The sequence below is a fragment of the Drosophila sulfurigaster genome, chromosome 3 (genome assembly GCF_023558435.1).
Source record: "Drosophila sulfurigaster albostrigata strain 15112-1811.04 chromosome 3, ASM2355843v2, whole genome shotgun sequence".
Classification (NCBI taxonomy): domain Eukaryota; kingdom Metazoa; phylum Arthropoda; class Insecta; order Diptera; family Drosophilidae; genus Drosophila; species Drosophila sulfurigaster.
Genome location: NC_084883.1, coordinates 37198796 through 37215055, shown reverse-complemented (window position 1 = coordinate 37215055; position 16260 = coordinate 37198796). Strand labels below are relative to the sequence as shown.

Sequence of the window (16260 nt, the reverse complement as noted above, 5' to 3'; positions counted from 1 at the left end):
ACAACAACCGCAACGCAGCCAACAACGATAATACAACCCAGCGAAATAAGAAGAGAGCAATACTTGTAGTAGTAGGGGGACAAAAAAAAAAAGAAGCAAAACAGAATAAATGCCGTTGCCGCACAGTTGAACGTGTGCAGTCAAGCGTTGCAAGGAGCAAGCAACAACAACAAGGAGTAGAGTACAAAAATAATACGAATAAAACTAACCAAGCAGCAGTATCAGCCATAAGAGTCATATCCAAAACGAGGAGAACTCCACAAAAGGACAAACAAGCAAGCAAGAAAAAAAAACACACACACACAGCGCAAACACAGAAAATATAATCAAAAACTCGCGCCGTGCCTCGCTCAACTTTAAGCAGCAGCGCGCATTTTAAAGACCATTCGAGCACGAAATGACCTGCAGAAAAAATGAAAGAGATCCGCAAAGCAGCAAGGCAACAAACTGACAAAAGACACAACCCAGAACGTGGTCGAGATTTAAGCCAACCGTTTGTCGACCACAGCACACAGCGCAGTGTTAACGTTGCCCATGGCCATTGCCAACGAACGTAACGTAAACAATAACTCAAAGTCGTAGCTGCTAAAAAGCGCTCAAGAGAATAGAGCACAAGAAAGAGAGTGAGAGCGATAGAGAGCGAGAGCAAGAGCGAGCACTTCAATTTTACTCAACTTAAGAGCAGAGTCAGCTGTGAACACGTCGCACGTGCTGAAGCTTTTCCCTTAGCTACATGTTTGTTTGTAAACAACTTGCAAGCTTTGCAACAGCTGATCGAATTTGCATGGCACAGTGGTCTGAGAGCTATTGAATATTTATTGAATATGTTTGGCGAAGGAAAAGGAATACATTATTATTACGGAAAAGCATAACATTATGAAAGAGTTTAAATCTGTTGTAAATACTAATATCAACAACTTTGAATAACAGTAAATTTTTCAATATTTGAAAATAACAATATATTTCTTTAAGATACATTTGATTCTTATATTATATAGTTTAGTGTCAGTCAAACCTCTAGAAGCTTAGAAAGCTGCTAGAGCTCTAATATTTTACTTCTATGAATACCAATAGATTTGTAGTTGAAGTTGAAAAAGAACAAATTAATATAAATATAGACTATAAAAAAATTTATTGATGTTTTTCTAACAATCCTGTGCAATAGAAAATATCGTAAAAATTTGGCTAATTTGGAAACTTTGTATTTTAGGTAGTTAAAATCTTCACCCAATTAATACGAACCATTCATAATGTTTTCACTCTACTTCAGCATTTTCGTTAAAGTTTCAATAAGCAAGCACTGATTAAATTTTTGCACATTTCCAGTGTGTGTTGAAAGTTATTTTTATCAATCATTAATCTCGAAAAATTTTGCGAATATTAAAAAATTTCTTTTTGATTTCGCCACTTTCAGTGGATTCTCATTTATTCGCTCATAAAAGAAACTACTTATTGCAATTATTTGAACTTAATTGCCATTTGAGCTAGAGTCGGCGTCAGAAAGTCTATCAGTGAATCGAAACAGTGAATTTTCTCACTTATGCAGATTATTTTTGTTTTTATGTTTGCCATAAAACAGCCGCATATTCAGTGTGTTGTGGATCATAATAGCCTATATATTTTAGATAGGCTCAATATTTTCGCTTTTCATGGAAACTGACCTCAGCCAACTCGCAGCGAGCGACCAACGAAATTAGTCCAGATGAGTGTCATATTAATTAGCATACTCTCGCTCACTCTCTGTCTCTTTCTCTCTTTCGCTTTTCGCTCCAATTTTGGCATTGTGTCGTCAAAATTAAGTGAAATCTGTTAAGCCAGAGATAGAGAAAGAGAGAGAGAGAGAGAGAGATAATTGAAACAGAGCGTAAACACGACGGGGGTAAACTGTGCTACATTTTAAATTGAAATTGACCGAATACATTTTGCATAAATTGTTTAGCAATTATCTAATAAAAACAATGCATAAATATTAATGCCCAATTATCGGAGGCAACGAACGAAAGTAAATTAAATCACAGCGAGTGTGAGTTTGATATGTCGACGAACGCAATTAAGTCGAAACTCGTGCTCGCATTGAGCCAAATTCGCGTAATAAATAGCGTATACGCGATGTGGACATGTCACGCACACGCACACAAAAAGCTGTAGTAATTGATCAAGTGAGAACTGATTGGAATACTTAAATAAATATGATCTTTACTACGTTCGAGTGAAATGGAAAGTGTGCAGCACTTACCTTAAGTCTTCCTCTGCCAACTTTTCGTTTGCTGCGCTGACTGCGTTCTGGCAACTTTTGGCGCCACGTGCGACGTTCGGTTTCGTTGGCAAACAAATCATCGACACTGCTGCTTCTGCTGCTTAGCTGACTCAACTCCCCATCCGATGAACTGGCATTTGAACTCAACTCATTGTCCATTCGACCAGCCTCCGCATCGCGCTGTCTCAGCACACGATAGTTGCCATCGCCGCCGCTGCTGCTGCCACCGCTGGCACTCATGAAGCGCTCTCGAAATGATTTGTAGAGCACAGCACTGACGCTGCCAATGCTACTGCGACCGCGGCTGTGACCATGAATGCCTGCAGCATGGCCGTAGCTGCGACGTCGCTTCTCTGCCGCCTTCTGTCGTGCGGCACTCGCCACGCTCGCTGACTGCGCATCCAGAAAGCCAGCCGCACTCATCGTAAAATAATGTGTTTGCTCTTGTTCTTATTCTTGTTGTTCTTCTTTACGATCGATTCAGTTATGCAATGCTCATGTTGACTTCATGTTCGCCAGATTCGCTTTATGCACTTCTGAGTCTCCAAATTGGCACAGTTACCAATTACCAACCCCTTCCTCTGTCTCACTCTCTATCTCTTCCTCTCCCTCTCTCGCTCTCGTTGTCTCCTTTGCAATCTGCAATCGAAAGAAGTGGGCGAAAATTTGCATGTGCTGCATTAATAAGGGAAATTTGATGGGTGCGCCAAAAACGGTTTTCTACAATTTCTAACATGCATTCTTGACTTTATAGGCAAGCTACAGCTGCATCTCAAGATGCAAATGTATCTCTTGGTAAGTGCTATCTGCTATGCGCATTGCCAAGTGCCAAGTGCGTCAGTCAATAGGCTCACACGAAAGGCAAGGCGATGATGAAGGCGAAGGCGAAGGCTTTTGAGGTGGCAATGAGCCATGCCACAGACTTGAGGCGCCGCAGGTAGACTTTGAATACAGACATGGATATTAAGCTGGGGATAGTTATTAAATTACAATAAAAATACTATAGTAGAGTATGCTCTAGAGAAGAACTCAAAGAAGATACTTAACATATTTATATATTATTAAGGTGAAACTAAAATTTTCACTTGTAAGTAGATCGACAATTTTATTTACCAATACGTATTGTGAGTATTATTAAGATATCATTGAGAAATAGGATTAAAGCAGCAAAGGTTATAGCATTGGATTTGAAAGATTTTTGTAATATTTTTTCTCTCATTTAATAAGTAAGTAAGTAGTAAAAACTACGATCATAAATATTTGTATTCAGATTAGGCAACAATTAGCTTTATTTCCATAGTAAACTCCAATCCTTCACGATCTTCAAATCTATTTTCTTTATCTCAATTTCTCAGAAACTAAGTAATATTTTATTAGGTAATTGAATGCCAATTGTTAATAAAAATGAAAACACAGAAAGTGTTTAAAGGTTTATCTTAGTCCTTAAAACTTCATGTTTTTGTCGCAGTGAATATTGCAATAAAAAACAATCACCGATTCCAGCTCAGATTAGACAAAAGTTAAATCTATTTCCATTTATTTGACTCTATAGCTTATTTTTGGTCTTCAAATCTATTTTACAATATCTCAGCAGTTAAATTAAGTTTCATGAAGTAATCGAACACAAAATATTAACAAAACAGAAAACACAGAAATTGTTTGATTGAATCATTAAACAAGTCGCACCTAGTTACTAAATTGTTTTGCAATTCAACGGAAATTCTATAGTATTAAAGCGACGTCAGTCCATTTAATTATATTTATATTACTTCGGCATTATTGCTCAACAGTTGAGTTCATTCGAACAATACTCTTAACACACTTGAGTGCAGCATGCGCATAACTGTAAATTTTGTCACTTTCATTTTGAATCATTGGAAAATTGCTTAATTTGAGGCGTAAATGCGACAGACTTTTCATTAAATGTAACTTGAATTAATTCTTAATTGGCAAAGACGCAACCGGACAGGCCTTAATGGCAGTATTTGCAACTGGTCTATGCGGCTTATCTGTTGCTGCTGCTGCTGCATCGTATGCTGGTTGCATGCCGCATCTGGTTGAAGCTGTCAGTCCAGCTGTGTTCTCCCCTTTCTCCCTTTGGGGGACAATTGGGTTGCAGCGACTGACAGCGAAAAGTTAAATTATCCCGTTCAAATTTTTGTTAATTCATGTCTTAAAAAATTAAATAAAAAACAGATGGAAATTATTTGCAACGACAACGACAACGGCAACGGCAAATGAACATGAAAATGCGAATTTTCCACTGTTTGTTTTTCATGTTGAGTCGAGGTATTCGCTGTCTCTCTTTTGTGTGGCTCTGGGCCATTTGCATGCAAGTGAAAAGTGTCGGAAAACATAAAAGCCCACAAATGAGGAGTAAAATGCGAGTACTCGTTCCACACTCGCCGCCTGCCTTCTGCCGCTTGCCGCTTGCCGCTTGCCACAAGCCCTTCTGGCGTCTGTCGGACGTATTATTCGCCGCCGCCTGGTGACAAAGGTTAACGAGTTCGCAAAGGCAATGTCATTGTTATGATGACGGTGTTTAAATCCTCACACAGAACTGCGCAGCTCCCATTTGTTGTCAACTATTTTATTATACTTGTTCTTATTAATAATATAACTATCTTTTTTGATATTCATTAAATTCAGTTCTATTTGTGGCTTTTTAATGCTGTTGCTTATTAGTTAATTTGCTTGTTCTTACACTGAGAGAAGTCTAACGTATAAACACATTTTTATATAATATATTGAATGAAAATATAAATAGAATATATAGATATCTACTATTTAGAGGAAAAGTAGATTTGGAAACAGGTAGAAAGGTAGAACAAGCTGTCCCTAGAAAAGGCGTATAGTAGAGGTATTTTGGTTAACAATTCATATTTTTTAATGAAACAGAATTAACTGATTTAAAAGATTTATTGACATAATTAGCATTTTTTTTATTTACTATATTACTATATATATACAATTGTTTTCAAATATAAATGTAACATCATAATGAATAAGGTATCGTGTTTATTTATTTACTATACACAATTGTTTTGATATATGAATGAAACATTGCAATGAATAAAAAATCGAAAACCCCAAAATGATTTAATCCAATTTAATGAAAGCAATCTTGTTCTCAATCGATTCCATATAGCACAACATTATTATTCATTATACCTAATTATTGTACTATAATATGAAAGTATCTGACTAATATAAAACATAATAGTGATCAAAGTATAGTAGGCTAGTTATCAATTATCATGTGTTGTCCTAAGAGTCATTTTTTATTGAATTCAATATCAAATAATTATTAACCACTTAGAAGGGCAAATCAATTAGGAGCGATCAAACCTACTGAAGTTCGTCAAACACTTGACGAACAACATCTTAACAAGCGGCTTCCTTACATAATTTCCATTATGCATAGAAGAAGAAGCAGTAGACGACGAAGATAAGAAGCAAAGAGTCGCCTCAGGAAATGCCCATTAAACTGGTTATCAACAAAATCTAAAGACATATTTAACCATCATTTAAATTCTCACGGTGTATTGACGTTTCAAGCACTGTAAACAAATGTTGCCCGGAGGCGACAAGGCGAGAACAAGAACACGAGAGAGAGAGAGAGAGAAAGAGAGAGGGAGACAGAGAGAGATGGAGGAACCACCGCATTGATACGACATGGCAAACTGTCACATTAGCATATTGAGAACGCAACGGACTAACGAAAAATGCGACTTGGTCTCTGCTGTTTGCTGTTCTCTGTTGTTTGCCAGTCAAGCGGCGACGATGACGTTGACGTTGACGTCCGCTACACAGACGCCAACGTCGAAGTCGAAGTCGCTGCCACAGTCAACAGCGACGTCGACGTCGAGAGCAGGCGCATGCGCAACTTTGTGTGTTGGCCAGAAGATCGCGTCGGTTCGTTTGTTGGTATCAGTCGGTTTGCAGACTTTCGCGTGTGCGGTCGAAAAAAGCATAAACGAGGCAAGCAGAGATAAAAAGTAAAGCTTGGAAAGAAAGGCAAAGCTGGAGAGAAAGATAAAAAGACAAAAAACACGAACGAAAATCTGACCAAGCCTGGGCGCGTCTTGTTGACAGTTTGAATTATGTGCTAAACGACTGAGAAATACTCAAAGAAAAATACAACACAACACAAAAAAAAAAAAAAAACATAAACACGAGAGAGGCATAAAAAAGAAGAGAAATAGTTCATATACAACACGAAATCGATGCATGTGATTAACATAATTAATGGTGAGCGAACGGGGAAAACCGGAAACTGAATTTGACGAAACTGAATGCCGAGAAAATTCTTGCCACTAACAGTAAATACGCGTTAAAGGCGCATTTAGTTAACGTAACGAACGAACGAACGAACGTAACGTGTTCCATCCGTGTTTGCCTGCTCATTAACTTATCACTGCACAAAATTGCATAAAGACGAGTTTTGCAAAGAGAGAGAGAACGAGAAACGAGTAGAATAAGAAGATGCTGCTGCTCCACTTACATCATTGGCCATTAGTCTTGGCCATCATTTCCTGCATTGTCGCCGCCTCAACAACAGCAACAACAACAACAACAACATCTACGAAGACGACGACGACAACAACATCCTCCATACCTGGCAAATATCAAGCCTATGGCAGCCAACATCAGCCAAAGAAGCTGCGCCTTGGATTGGGTGGACTGGGAGCTGCTGCAACGGGCAACTCCACAAGTGCCGTGAATGTCACTGGCAATAAACCAGTATTCCGGCAAAATCCGATCAAGAATTGGTTTGGCGTCTTTAATCGCAATAATTCGCCGCCGGCTCAAGACCAAACGACGACATGTTCTTGCAGGTGAGCACAGAAAAATGAAGCAAAAAAAAATAATGAAAAACCAGCTGTCATGGTCATGATAGTCAACTTCCAGTTAGCCAACAATTCATTGGGTGTTTATTGTCATGGCATACAAATCAGATATTACAGTTACAAATGTTGCGTGATGTGCGAGATTTAGTTTTCCTAACACGCCCCATGACAGATCTCATTGACGTGCAGGAGAAACGTTTGCTGCAAAATAGTCATGAAATGTCCAGAATGAGGACTACAATCAATTAGCAATTTCCGTGCCGAAACCAATAACATATACTTCTACTTTAAAGATCTGCTAGCTAGCTTTCTAAAAACATATATTTTCGCCTTTTATGGCCTGCAAAGTATCAATTTCAGGCTTCATAGTTAAACATCCAGTAAACGTAAGTACTTTTTGTCTTCTTGCCTTTGACAGCTGAATCAGACACACTGCTCAAGCTAGTCAGTCTCTGTTCTCAGTTCCCAGTTCCCAGTTCTCTGCGCTGCGTTCTGCAATCTAAAGATGTGCATTTGAAAAGCATTCCATAGATGCCTGCCTCAAATTGCAATGCCTTTGCCTTGCCCAATGGGGAATCGCTTCGCTTGGGGCATTGTCGTTGTTGTTGCGCGAGAATAGACTGAGAACTGAGAACGGAGAACTGACACGACTGTAGGGACTGAGAAACTGTTTGCATAAGCAGCCACTTCAGGGAGTACGCCCAGGAATGCCTTTGTCGGCATCTGTTGCATTGGAATTTTGATGAATCGATTGCGCTGATCACAACAGGGAATTAGGTTAGGTCAGTGCAGTGCTTTTCTTTAGCTTTTCACTTTTCGAAAAACCATAAAATTAGTACTAATTGATATTTGGAAATTACCTTTCTAATTCGTTAAGAGATTACAGAGCACTTAATAGCTCGCTATCTATCTAGTTTTTTACAATTCTTTCGAGTCTAAAGTTTAGTTTTTAGTTTTTGTTATTTAAAACTCGTTTAATTTGATGCTTTTAATTTTTACTTTTATTTTATTTTTGCATTTGAAATGAATCTATAACTAATTAGCATACGATTTGATAATATTCAAAGTAAATGTATCTGTATCTAAAGTGTTGTATTTGTATATGTATCTGTATCTGTGTGTGCTGGCCAAGTTTAGACTGCATGTCATGGGGTATACTCGCACTTACTACCATAAACACACATATATAATGTGAGGTGTAGTTCGAACTGAGGCCCAATGCGTCATGCGTTGTTCGGCAGGGGAACGCGACATTCTCTGAATTGGGTCGCACACATTTCTCTGCATGCCTTTGTCTTTGCTTTTCGGGAAGCCGTCTTCGACGCTGCCTTCGCCTTCGACTTGGCCACCATTTTAGGGCAATGACTTGATTAAACAACAGCAACAACAACATCAACAATCGCAGCCAGAACAAACGACAACAAAACCAAACAGAAAGCCCTCGCTCGAAATGAATAAGAATATAAGAAATATATAATATATTAAACATCGAAACAGCAGAGAACTTGTAGTATTTCCATTTGGCGAAACCGGCTCTCTCCCTTTCCCTTTCCCAACGTCCCCTCTCTCACTCTCTTCAATGCTTCAACAGATTTTTGAATGCATCTGCTTTGTAATATAATGTTTTTTTTTGGCAATTATAAAACCAGTTTAGTGTAACGACAACTCTTTAAAGTTGATGGAAAATCTGCAAAACGTTTTGCCATCTCAATAAAACACTTTGACACTTTCTTTATGACATTATTATTTATGAGGACTGTTAATCTCTTTTGGGTTATTGAACTCTGTATCAATCGACACACAGTCCATCCGTCATTTAATGCTAATGAGACAGACTTAAGAAAATATTAATGAAGTCTTAGACACTTCATTCAGAGCTAAGCTGCAGTCGATCAGAATAATCAAAGCCAAAATATTTTATTAACTGTAACTGTTCTTGACAGACTATTTATAGGTAATAAATAAGAATAGTATAAGTTATATTCAACAGCTTTTATGCAGTTGATTATTTAATTGCTGTGATGTGAAGATACAACATTTTAAAGCCCTTTTAGTTTCACTTATATAAATTATTTATACCCCATAAAATATATTTTATAATCGTTAAATCCTTGATACCAAATACATATTTATATTATATAGAGTGAAACAAAACATAAACTTTAAAGAAAGTGCAAAGTTTTTGTTGCTATCCAAATAAACAAATCTACAAATGCAGATATAAAAATAATTACATTTTAAACAAATAAACAAGAACCTCTATATGTATGTAGCAAAATCAAGTTCCTCATCCGCAACGATCGTCGTCTACAACTAGACAAGATTATTTTAAGCTCCATCTCCTACTTCTCCCATTGTTTTCTCCACAAGTTTCAATTGAAATTTCCTTAGCTGAAAATGAGTTTTCATACGCTGCAAACTGGTTGAGAGTTAGTACTACTCGTTGATGTTGTTCATGCCCGCTCAAGTGGATGATAATCATTTATTACTGAAGTCCACTTCCACTTACTTCTCCTCATGCCTCTCCCTCTGCCTCTACACTATTTTTTTGCAGATGTGGGGAGCGTAACGATGAGTCTCGAATCGTGGGGGGCACCACAACTGGCGTCAGCGAATATCCCTGGATGGCCCGACTGAGCTACTTCAATCGATTCTACTGCGGCGGTACGTTGATCAACGATCGCTACGTGCTGACGGCGGCGCACTGCGTCAAGGGCTTCATGTGGTTCATGATCAAGGTGACCTTTGGCGAGCACGATCGCTGCAATGACAAGGAGCGCCCCGAGACGCGTTTTGTGCTGCGCGCCTTTAGCCAGAAGTTCAGTTTCTCCAACTTTGACAATGACATTGCGCTGCTGCGCTTAAACGATCGCGTGCCCATCACCAGCTTCATTCGGCCCATTTGTCTACCCCGTGCGGAGCAGCGTAATGATCTGTTTGTGGGCACACGCGCCATTGCCACCGGCTGGGGCACGCTCAAGGAGGATGGCAAGCCGTCGTGTCTGCTTCAGGAGGTGGAGGTGCCTGTGCTGGATAACGATGAGTGTGTCGCACAAACGAATTACACACAGAAAATGATCACCAAGAATATGATGTGCTCTGGCTATCCAGGCGTTGGTGGGCGTGACAGCTGTCAAGGGGACTCGGGTGGTCCTCTGGTCCGTCTGCGTCCCGATGACAAACGCTTCGAGCAGATTGGCATCGTCTCCTGGGGCAATGGTTGTGCGCGACCAAATTATCCCGGTGTCTATACCAGAGTCACCAAGTATCTCGATTGGATTGTGGAGAACTCGCGGGACGGTTGCTTCTGCGATGAGGATTACTAATGCACATCATTCAACTTTTAGTTTGTAGCTCTCCTAGCCTTAGCTTTTAGTCTTATCTCTACGCACTTTTTTGTACTTGAATGCGAAAAGAAACATAAATACAAAAAACAAATCCAACACACCCAAAACAAGCTGAATAAAACCAATCAACGAGTTCCTTACTTTATTGGACTGGCTACAAAAGTGACTACAACGTTTGATTTTAAAACAGCTAGACCTCATCAGGAAAGTTGCTACGAACAATTATTATCAATATTATTAAAGAATTTCCCAGAGTCGGTCACATGCTGCAATTATTAATATTGGTTGTGTTAAAAAATAATTTAAATTTAGATTCATCCCGCCAAAGGCGCACTCAAGCAGTACACTGCTTGCAAGCGAATGCACTCGTTGGTTGTACTGCTTGTGTGATAAAGCATACCACTGCTTGCTAACACTGCTTCAAATTTGCTTGTATTTTGTTTAGTACAAATCGATGCGAAAGCTTTGTTTTATTTAAACGCAGCTTTAAAACGCGAATAATAATTTATAATACAGTATAATTATAACAATTAACGTAATTTAGTATACTTTATTTCCCATTTAAAACACATGCTTGATATGCAAACTTGTATTTAAAATGAACTCAAAACAAAACGTTGACTACTTTCGGTTTCGTTGCACACACGAAAAGCGCATGTTGCAAGTTGGCAATACACAGATAACTGAAAACTCTCACGCACACAAATGCATACTATATGTGTACTAATTCACATTTGACTTTTCGATGCGGTGTGTGCGCCCGAAAAATAAAACAAAAAGCGTTAGAAGCAATACACCTAAACAAGCTATGAGGAAACTGGTTTCCCCATTCAAACAGCTGTAAATACACATAGCCAAAGAGCCATGGGAGAGCGTGAACTAACGTTAATAAAGATGAACAGCGGCATCAGCAGCATTAGACAGAGCAACTTTGAAAAAGTCAAAGCATTAACTTGGCCCACTCTGGCTTTTGTGGTTTGGTTCCGTTTCACGCAGCAAGTTCACACTGCTCGCGCCGTGTTTACTTTTCATATTTTTGTATTTTCAAAGATTTGTGATTCACAATGCACACATAAGAAGACAAACCAATGTTTGCAGATAATATCACTTGGCACTGATAATAATTATCTATGGGTTTTCTCTACTAGTTGCTGATACAGGCAATTACTTCGCAAAAGACATTCATCAATTGCCACACTTTTCACTCAACTCACTTGCGTAATTATTCAATTTGTCACACCAAAGATTCGCCGTCTCACAAAGTGTTTTTCTTCTTCTGGCTGCAATGCGACTGCTGCATCAAGTGTGTTGACGTCTTCCAGGTCGGCGGTCGATGTTGGCAAAAGTTTTATTCGAAAAATTGTGTTTGCTTTTTTTGTTTTCGCTGTGGCTCGTTTTATTGCTGGTTTTGTTTGCCTCTCTGTGTTGGCAGCAGCTGTTGTTTACCGTTTGCCGCTCGCGCGCTCACTGAAAATGCCGCCAGGCCGTGCGTCTCGATCGTTTCCCAGAGATTGGCCTCGTCAGAGAATCGTCTCGGGTGCTGCTCAACAAATATCGTTGTCGATGCTGTTGTCATTGCATAGCAAAGTTTCTCTCTCTCTCGATCTGAGTAGGCCGAGACTAGAACTCTTATGTTAGCAAACTTCTAATAAACAAACTAATGTTCACATACGTCACAATCACCAAAATAAATAGTATCTTCTGTTGCTTTTCCGAAAAACTAAAAACTCAAAAATTATATATAAATAAATATTCGCAACAATGGCATCCAATTCAGATTCAACGGGCTCTAAGGAACTTCCGACAACTTCCAACATTGGTGGCGATGATTTTGTCGAACTCGACAGCCGCCTGGTCGCTCTCTTGGATCGTGTCAGTAAGCTAGAAGCGATGCTGGCTAGCTTAAATGATGATCCCCTAAATGAGAATAAAGAGTTGCTTTCGACTCAAAGCGATGAGGAAACATGTAACTTAGAGTACGACATCGACACAGATGATTGGGATTTAGAAGATAACGATAGTGACAATGATATTCACGTTGAAAAGATTCAACTGAACGCCGACGAAGATTAATTCAAACGATTCTTTTAACGCAACTGACACGGTTTAAAATACATAACTAAACGCCAAATGCTTGTTAACTGCCAAAACAAATTCAAATTACACTAAGCTGCACGATTTCAACTAATATTACGATGTATTAATGCATGATAAAATCGATAAATCCTTAAGAATTGTTCGCTTTAATTTCAGCGACTTTAAACGTTTTATTTCTCAAGCTTTCTACATATTTTGAATTTGACTTTCCCACTTATTGTTGTCAGTGGCGCCATCTACTAGCGAGTAGGTACTTATTAGGAGCTGTACGCTGTACTGCTTGTTGCTACTGCAGCATTTACACTGCTTGTAGGCTTATAGATACGCAAAATGTTCTAAGCTTATTATCATTTATTTAAATAATTTTAATATTTATAATACTTTGGATATAATAATAATTGATTTTAATTATGGTAAACAATGATCTTTCATAGTCTCCATACAGCTCACGTGGCTGTGGTGGTCGATATTTCCTCATCGATCAACTTTTCTGTCGTCGATTCTGTTGATTCCGATGATAGGGCACAGGCTACAAACGAAATAACCTGTGTTGTGCACAGCTGAGTCAACTCGTCGAAATATTCGCCGTTTGGGCAATCGGCCTCCGCAATTATGGTACCGTTTTGACATATAGCAAATCCGGTGCATCCATCATCCGACAAGTTGGCCAGCTGTATCGTTGTATTCCCCATGTTGACGCATCGATTGTAGTCACAACGTATATCAGTTCGTGGTACGCAGGCGCCACCATTCGCAGCAGAGAAGAAGCGACCGTCGGAGCACACGCCATGCTCCAGAACCAATTGCCCCTGCGTGGTATTCCGACAATAATAGTAGCCATTGCATGTTTCATCGTCGGAAATAAAGGTGCCCGCTTTGGGACAGACATCGGGAAGAACTGTTTGGGGTGGTGCCTCAGTGAAAGCGCATTGCACGTACTGTGGATAGTCGCATTTACCCAGGCTCGCACTAAAGTAGTAACCATCTGGACAGGTGCCATTGACAAGCTCTGCCTGCCAGCACATTTGCCAGCCATCACAGTTCCAAGTGTCCTTAATGAAGACGCCATCGGGCAGAATATTGCAATAGCTGTCGGGGTTCATTTTGTCAGTGCAAGGATAATCTCGAATGCAAGCTTCAGTACTGGGATTGTAGTTCAACCCAGAATTACATTCGCCCCTGTTGCCAGTGCCATTCTTGCAGTAATAATAGCCATTGCAGGTGTATGGATCGGCCGTAAAGCCATTGGAAGTAGCGGCGCAAGGATCACTGGAAAGACAGTCCACATCTGCAGAGGGTAAACAGTCTTCACTCTCTCGATCATAGAATAGTCCCTCGGCACAGGATCCATTAACAGGTAAGTCATTAATGCACTGTATCCATTTATCACAGGCTCGAGGATCGTTGATTTTAGTGCCATTAACAATTAGGGTGCAAATCAAATCCGGATCAAATGTGGTTGCTACAACAGGTGCAGCAAACAGGCCGATGGCGAGTAGTACGAACACTTGCCATAAAGTATTCCTTGGAGTTGTCGTATCTGTAAAGTATAAATACTACTTAATTCAGGAAATATCTTTGCAAATAAAGGGAGTTAATTTTTCATCCCACAAATTCACAATTATTGTTCACTTTAATTTAATGAAATTATAATTTTTAAAGGACAATTCATTCTAGTTCCTTGAAGAGACAGAATATATTTTAAAAGATTATAATTCAGTAGATAATAAATTTATTAGGAACACTTTCTTTTGCTTTTTCGTTTATATTGCTATTTTATTATTATTTTGTATTTATGTTTAACTTTATTTAAACGTAATAAACAAATTGTAGATAACGTGTTCAATTTACGCACTCATTTTTTATTAAATTAACTTCGATCCGAGGTACGACTTGTCTGGGAACAGACAACAGCTAACTGAATTGGAAACTCAAACTAACTGCTTTTTATGTTCTAAAAGCGAAGACAGTAAACTATTTTTGGAACATTAGAACAGAGCTAAAAGTCGTCGTTTTATTATCTACCCGAAATTGATAATTCAATAACGAAATAAAATCATTATTTGACATTTGATAAATTAGGGAACAATTGTTATCGAGATAAAACAATTTGTAAATTGCTTAAAAATAAATAAAGCGTAATCCAAAGTGAGTAAACATTACACGTGCTACAATTGGATGTAAATAAATAAAATAAAAAACTATGTTATTCTAAGGGTTAACAGAATCAATAATTAATTTGTCATAGGTATTTATATTGTATGCTCTGAGAGACATGTACAAATAGGAGCACTGCTTATTAGCAACAAGTGAACGAAAGTGTTTTTAAACAAAATTAAAATTTGTAACTTCCAACTTAAAAATGAATCGCCGATTTACCTCACTGCTCATAGTTTTTATATTGGTGTGTGGTTTATTTGTATTATACAATATAGTGTTAATGCCTGATAGATTGTTAAGACAGCAACTTTTTGAATGCCAATTGCAACTAAAAGCGACAAAAGTAATGAAATCAGAGAGATCAATAGTAATTGAGAGCACAACCGGAGGACTATCGCTCTCTTATCGCTTTCCTAGGCATCTTTTAGATCCCCACAAACCTAGTTATATACAGAGTAAGGGACGAAACAATGTATCTATTGTGTTGGGCATTCCAACAGTTTGCAGACAGAAGATGTTCACTCTGCGAGCAACTCTATACAATCTCATAGAGAACATGAACGAGCAGGAGCAGAATGATACACTAATCGTTGTCCACATAGGCGAAAGCAATGAGGATGAAGTGCAGCAGATTGTAGAACAAATTGAAAGAAGTTTTCAACAGCAATTGAATAAAGGACTAATAGATATTATAGCACCAGCTGCAAATTATTATTCAGACATGGACATGTCATGGCAAAGCAAACAAAACTTGGACTTGGCTTATCTAATGGCATATGCCCATGCAAAGGGAGTCTTCTACGTGCAACTAGTAGATGACATTATGACAAGGCGACAGTTTGTCACCAGCATGAAAAGATTTGCGCTGATCAAGAGCGCTTTGGCGAATCCTTTTCAACCAAGTTGGATTGTTCTGGACTTTTGTGAAGTTGGCTTTATAGGGAAACTCTTGAAGGCAACTGAGCTACCCTATTTGATCACGTATCTGCAGTTGTACTACAACGATATGAGTGCTCTAGATGTACTTACTCACCTGATTGAGGCGAAAATGTGTCGCCAGGTGAAAAAAAGATAAATTGCAGTGTCAGCATTTGAAGGCAAAACTATGGCAACGTTTTAATAGCAACTTGTTTTACCATATCGAAAATATCTCTCTTGAGGATAAGCTGAAGCTGCAGCTAGGTAGAAAAGATCAAAATTAAGATAAAAGTCGGATGAATAATATCAATTTACGTTATTATTGTTTATAAATGTATAAATGTTTCTACGTCATTTCGACACAGACAATGTTACAAAAGAAACAGAAAAAAGAAATCACAATGCGTTTGTTCCATAAATGACTAAAAAACATAATTTAAATAAGAACGTTAAAATAATATTTCGACTCAGATTAAGCAATGTTCCACAAATATCAATAAATACATAATTATAATAAAAACATTAAGCGTCATTCGAAATGTGCGTTTTATTTATTCTAATTACAAATAAATATATTTTTAGTCTTGCAACCGCAAGAATAATCGAATATAAAGGGCGAAAGTCCGCAAGG

General features: G+C 38.5%; 3 protein-coding genes across 3 annotated transcripts in view; 1 reads left to right on the top strand and 2 right to left on the bottom strand.

Annotated features, from left to right (window-relative positions):
* The window catches only part of LOC133845853 (venom dipeptidyl peptidase 4), a 91698-nt gene extending 79718 nt beyond the window's left edge, over positions 1-11980 (bottom strand). Inside the window, exons 1-2 of the mRNA XM_062280454.1 lie at positions 11669-11980; positions 2237-2896 (exon numbers count right to left, since the gene is read on the bottom strand). Coding sequence (XP_062136438.1) covers positions 2237-2680 — 444 coding nt within the window. The 5' untranslated portion in view covers positions 2681-2896; positions 11669-11980. The remainder of the gene's footprint in view (positions 1-2236; positions 2897-11668) is intronic.
* LOC133845854 (venom protease) lies at positions 6173-10621 on the top strand. The gene is made up of 2 exons (XM_062280456.1): positions 6173-7095; positions 9662-10621. Exons 1-2 carry the CDS (start codon positions 6743-6745, stop codon positions 10431-10433), a joined length of 1125 nt encoding a protein of 374 aa, XP_062136440.1. The 5' UTR covers positions 6173-6742; the 3' UTR covers positions 10434-10621.
* Positions 11981-12884: 904 nt separating the features above from the next.
* LOC133842428 (peritrophin-48) lies at positions 12885-14736 on the bottom strand. Its single transcript, XM_062275504.1, has 2 exons — positions 14407-14736; positions 12885-14091 (listed from the first exon to the last, which is right to left on the bottom strand). The coding sequence occupies exons 1-2, from the start codon at positions 14408-14410 to the stop codon at positions 12998-13000; spliced, it is 1098 nt and encodes a 365-aa protein (XP_062131488.1). The 5' UTR covers positions 14411-14736; the 3' UTR covers positions 12885-12997.
* Between the last annotated feature and the right edge of the window lie 1524 nt (positions 14737-16260).

What these genes read in the sequence shown, in the direction of transcription:
- LOC133845854 (XM_062280456.1), top strand. Translation starts at nt 6,743, where the DNA reads ATGCTGCTGCTCCACTTACATCATTGGCCATTAGTCTTGGCCATCATT. An exon ending in ACGACGACATGTTCTTGCAG is followed by an intron (nt 7,096 to 9,661) that starts GTGAGCACAGAA and finishes ATTTTTTTGCAG; the next exon opens with ATGTGGGGAGCGTAACGATG.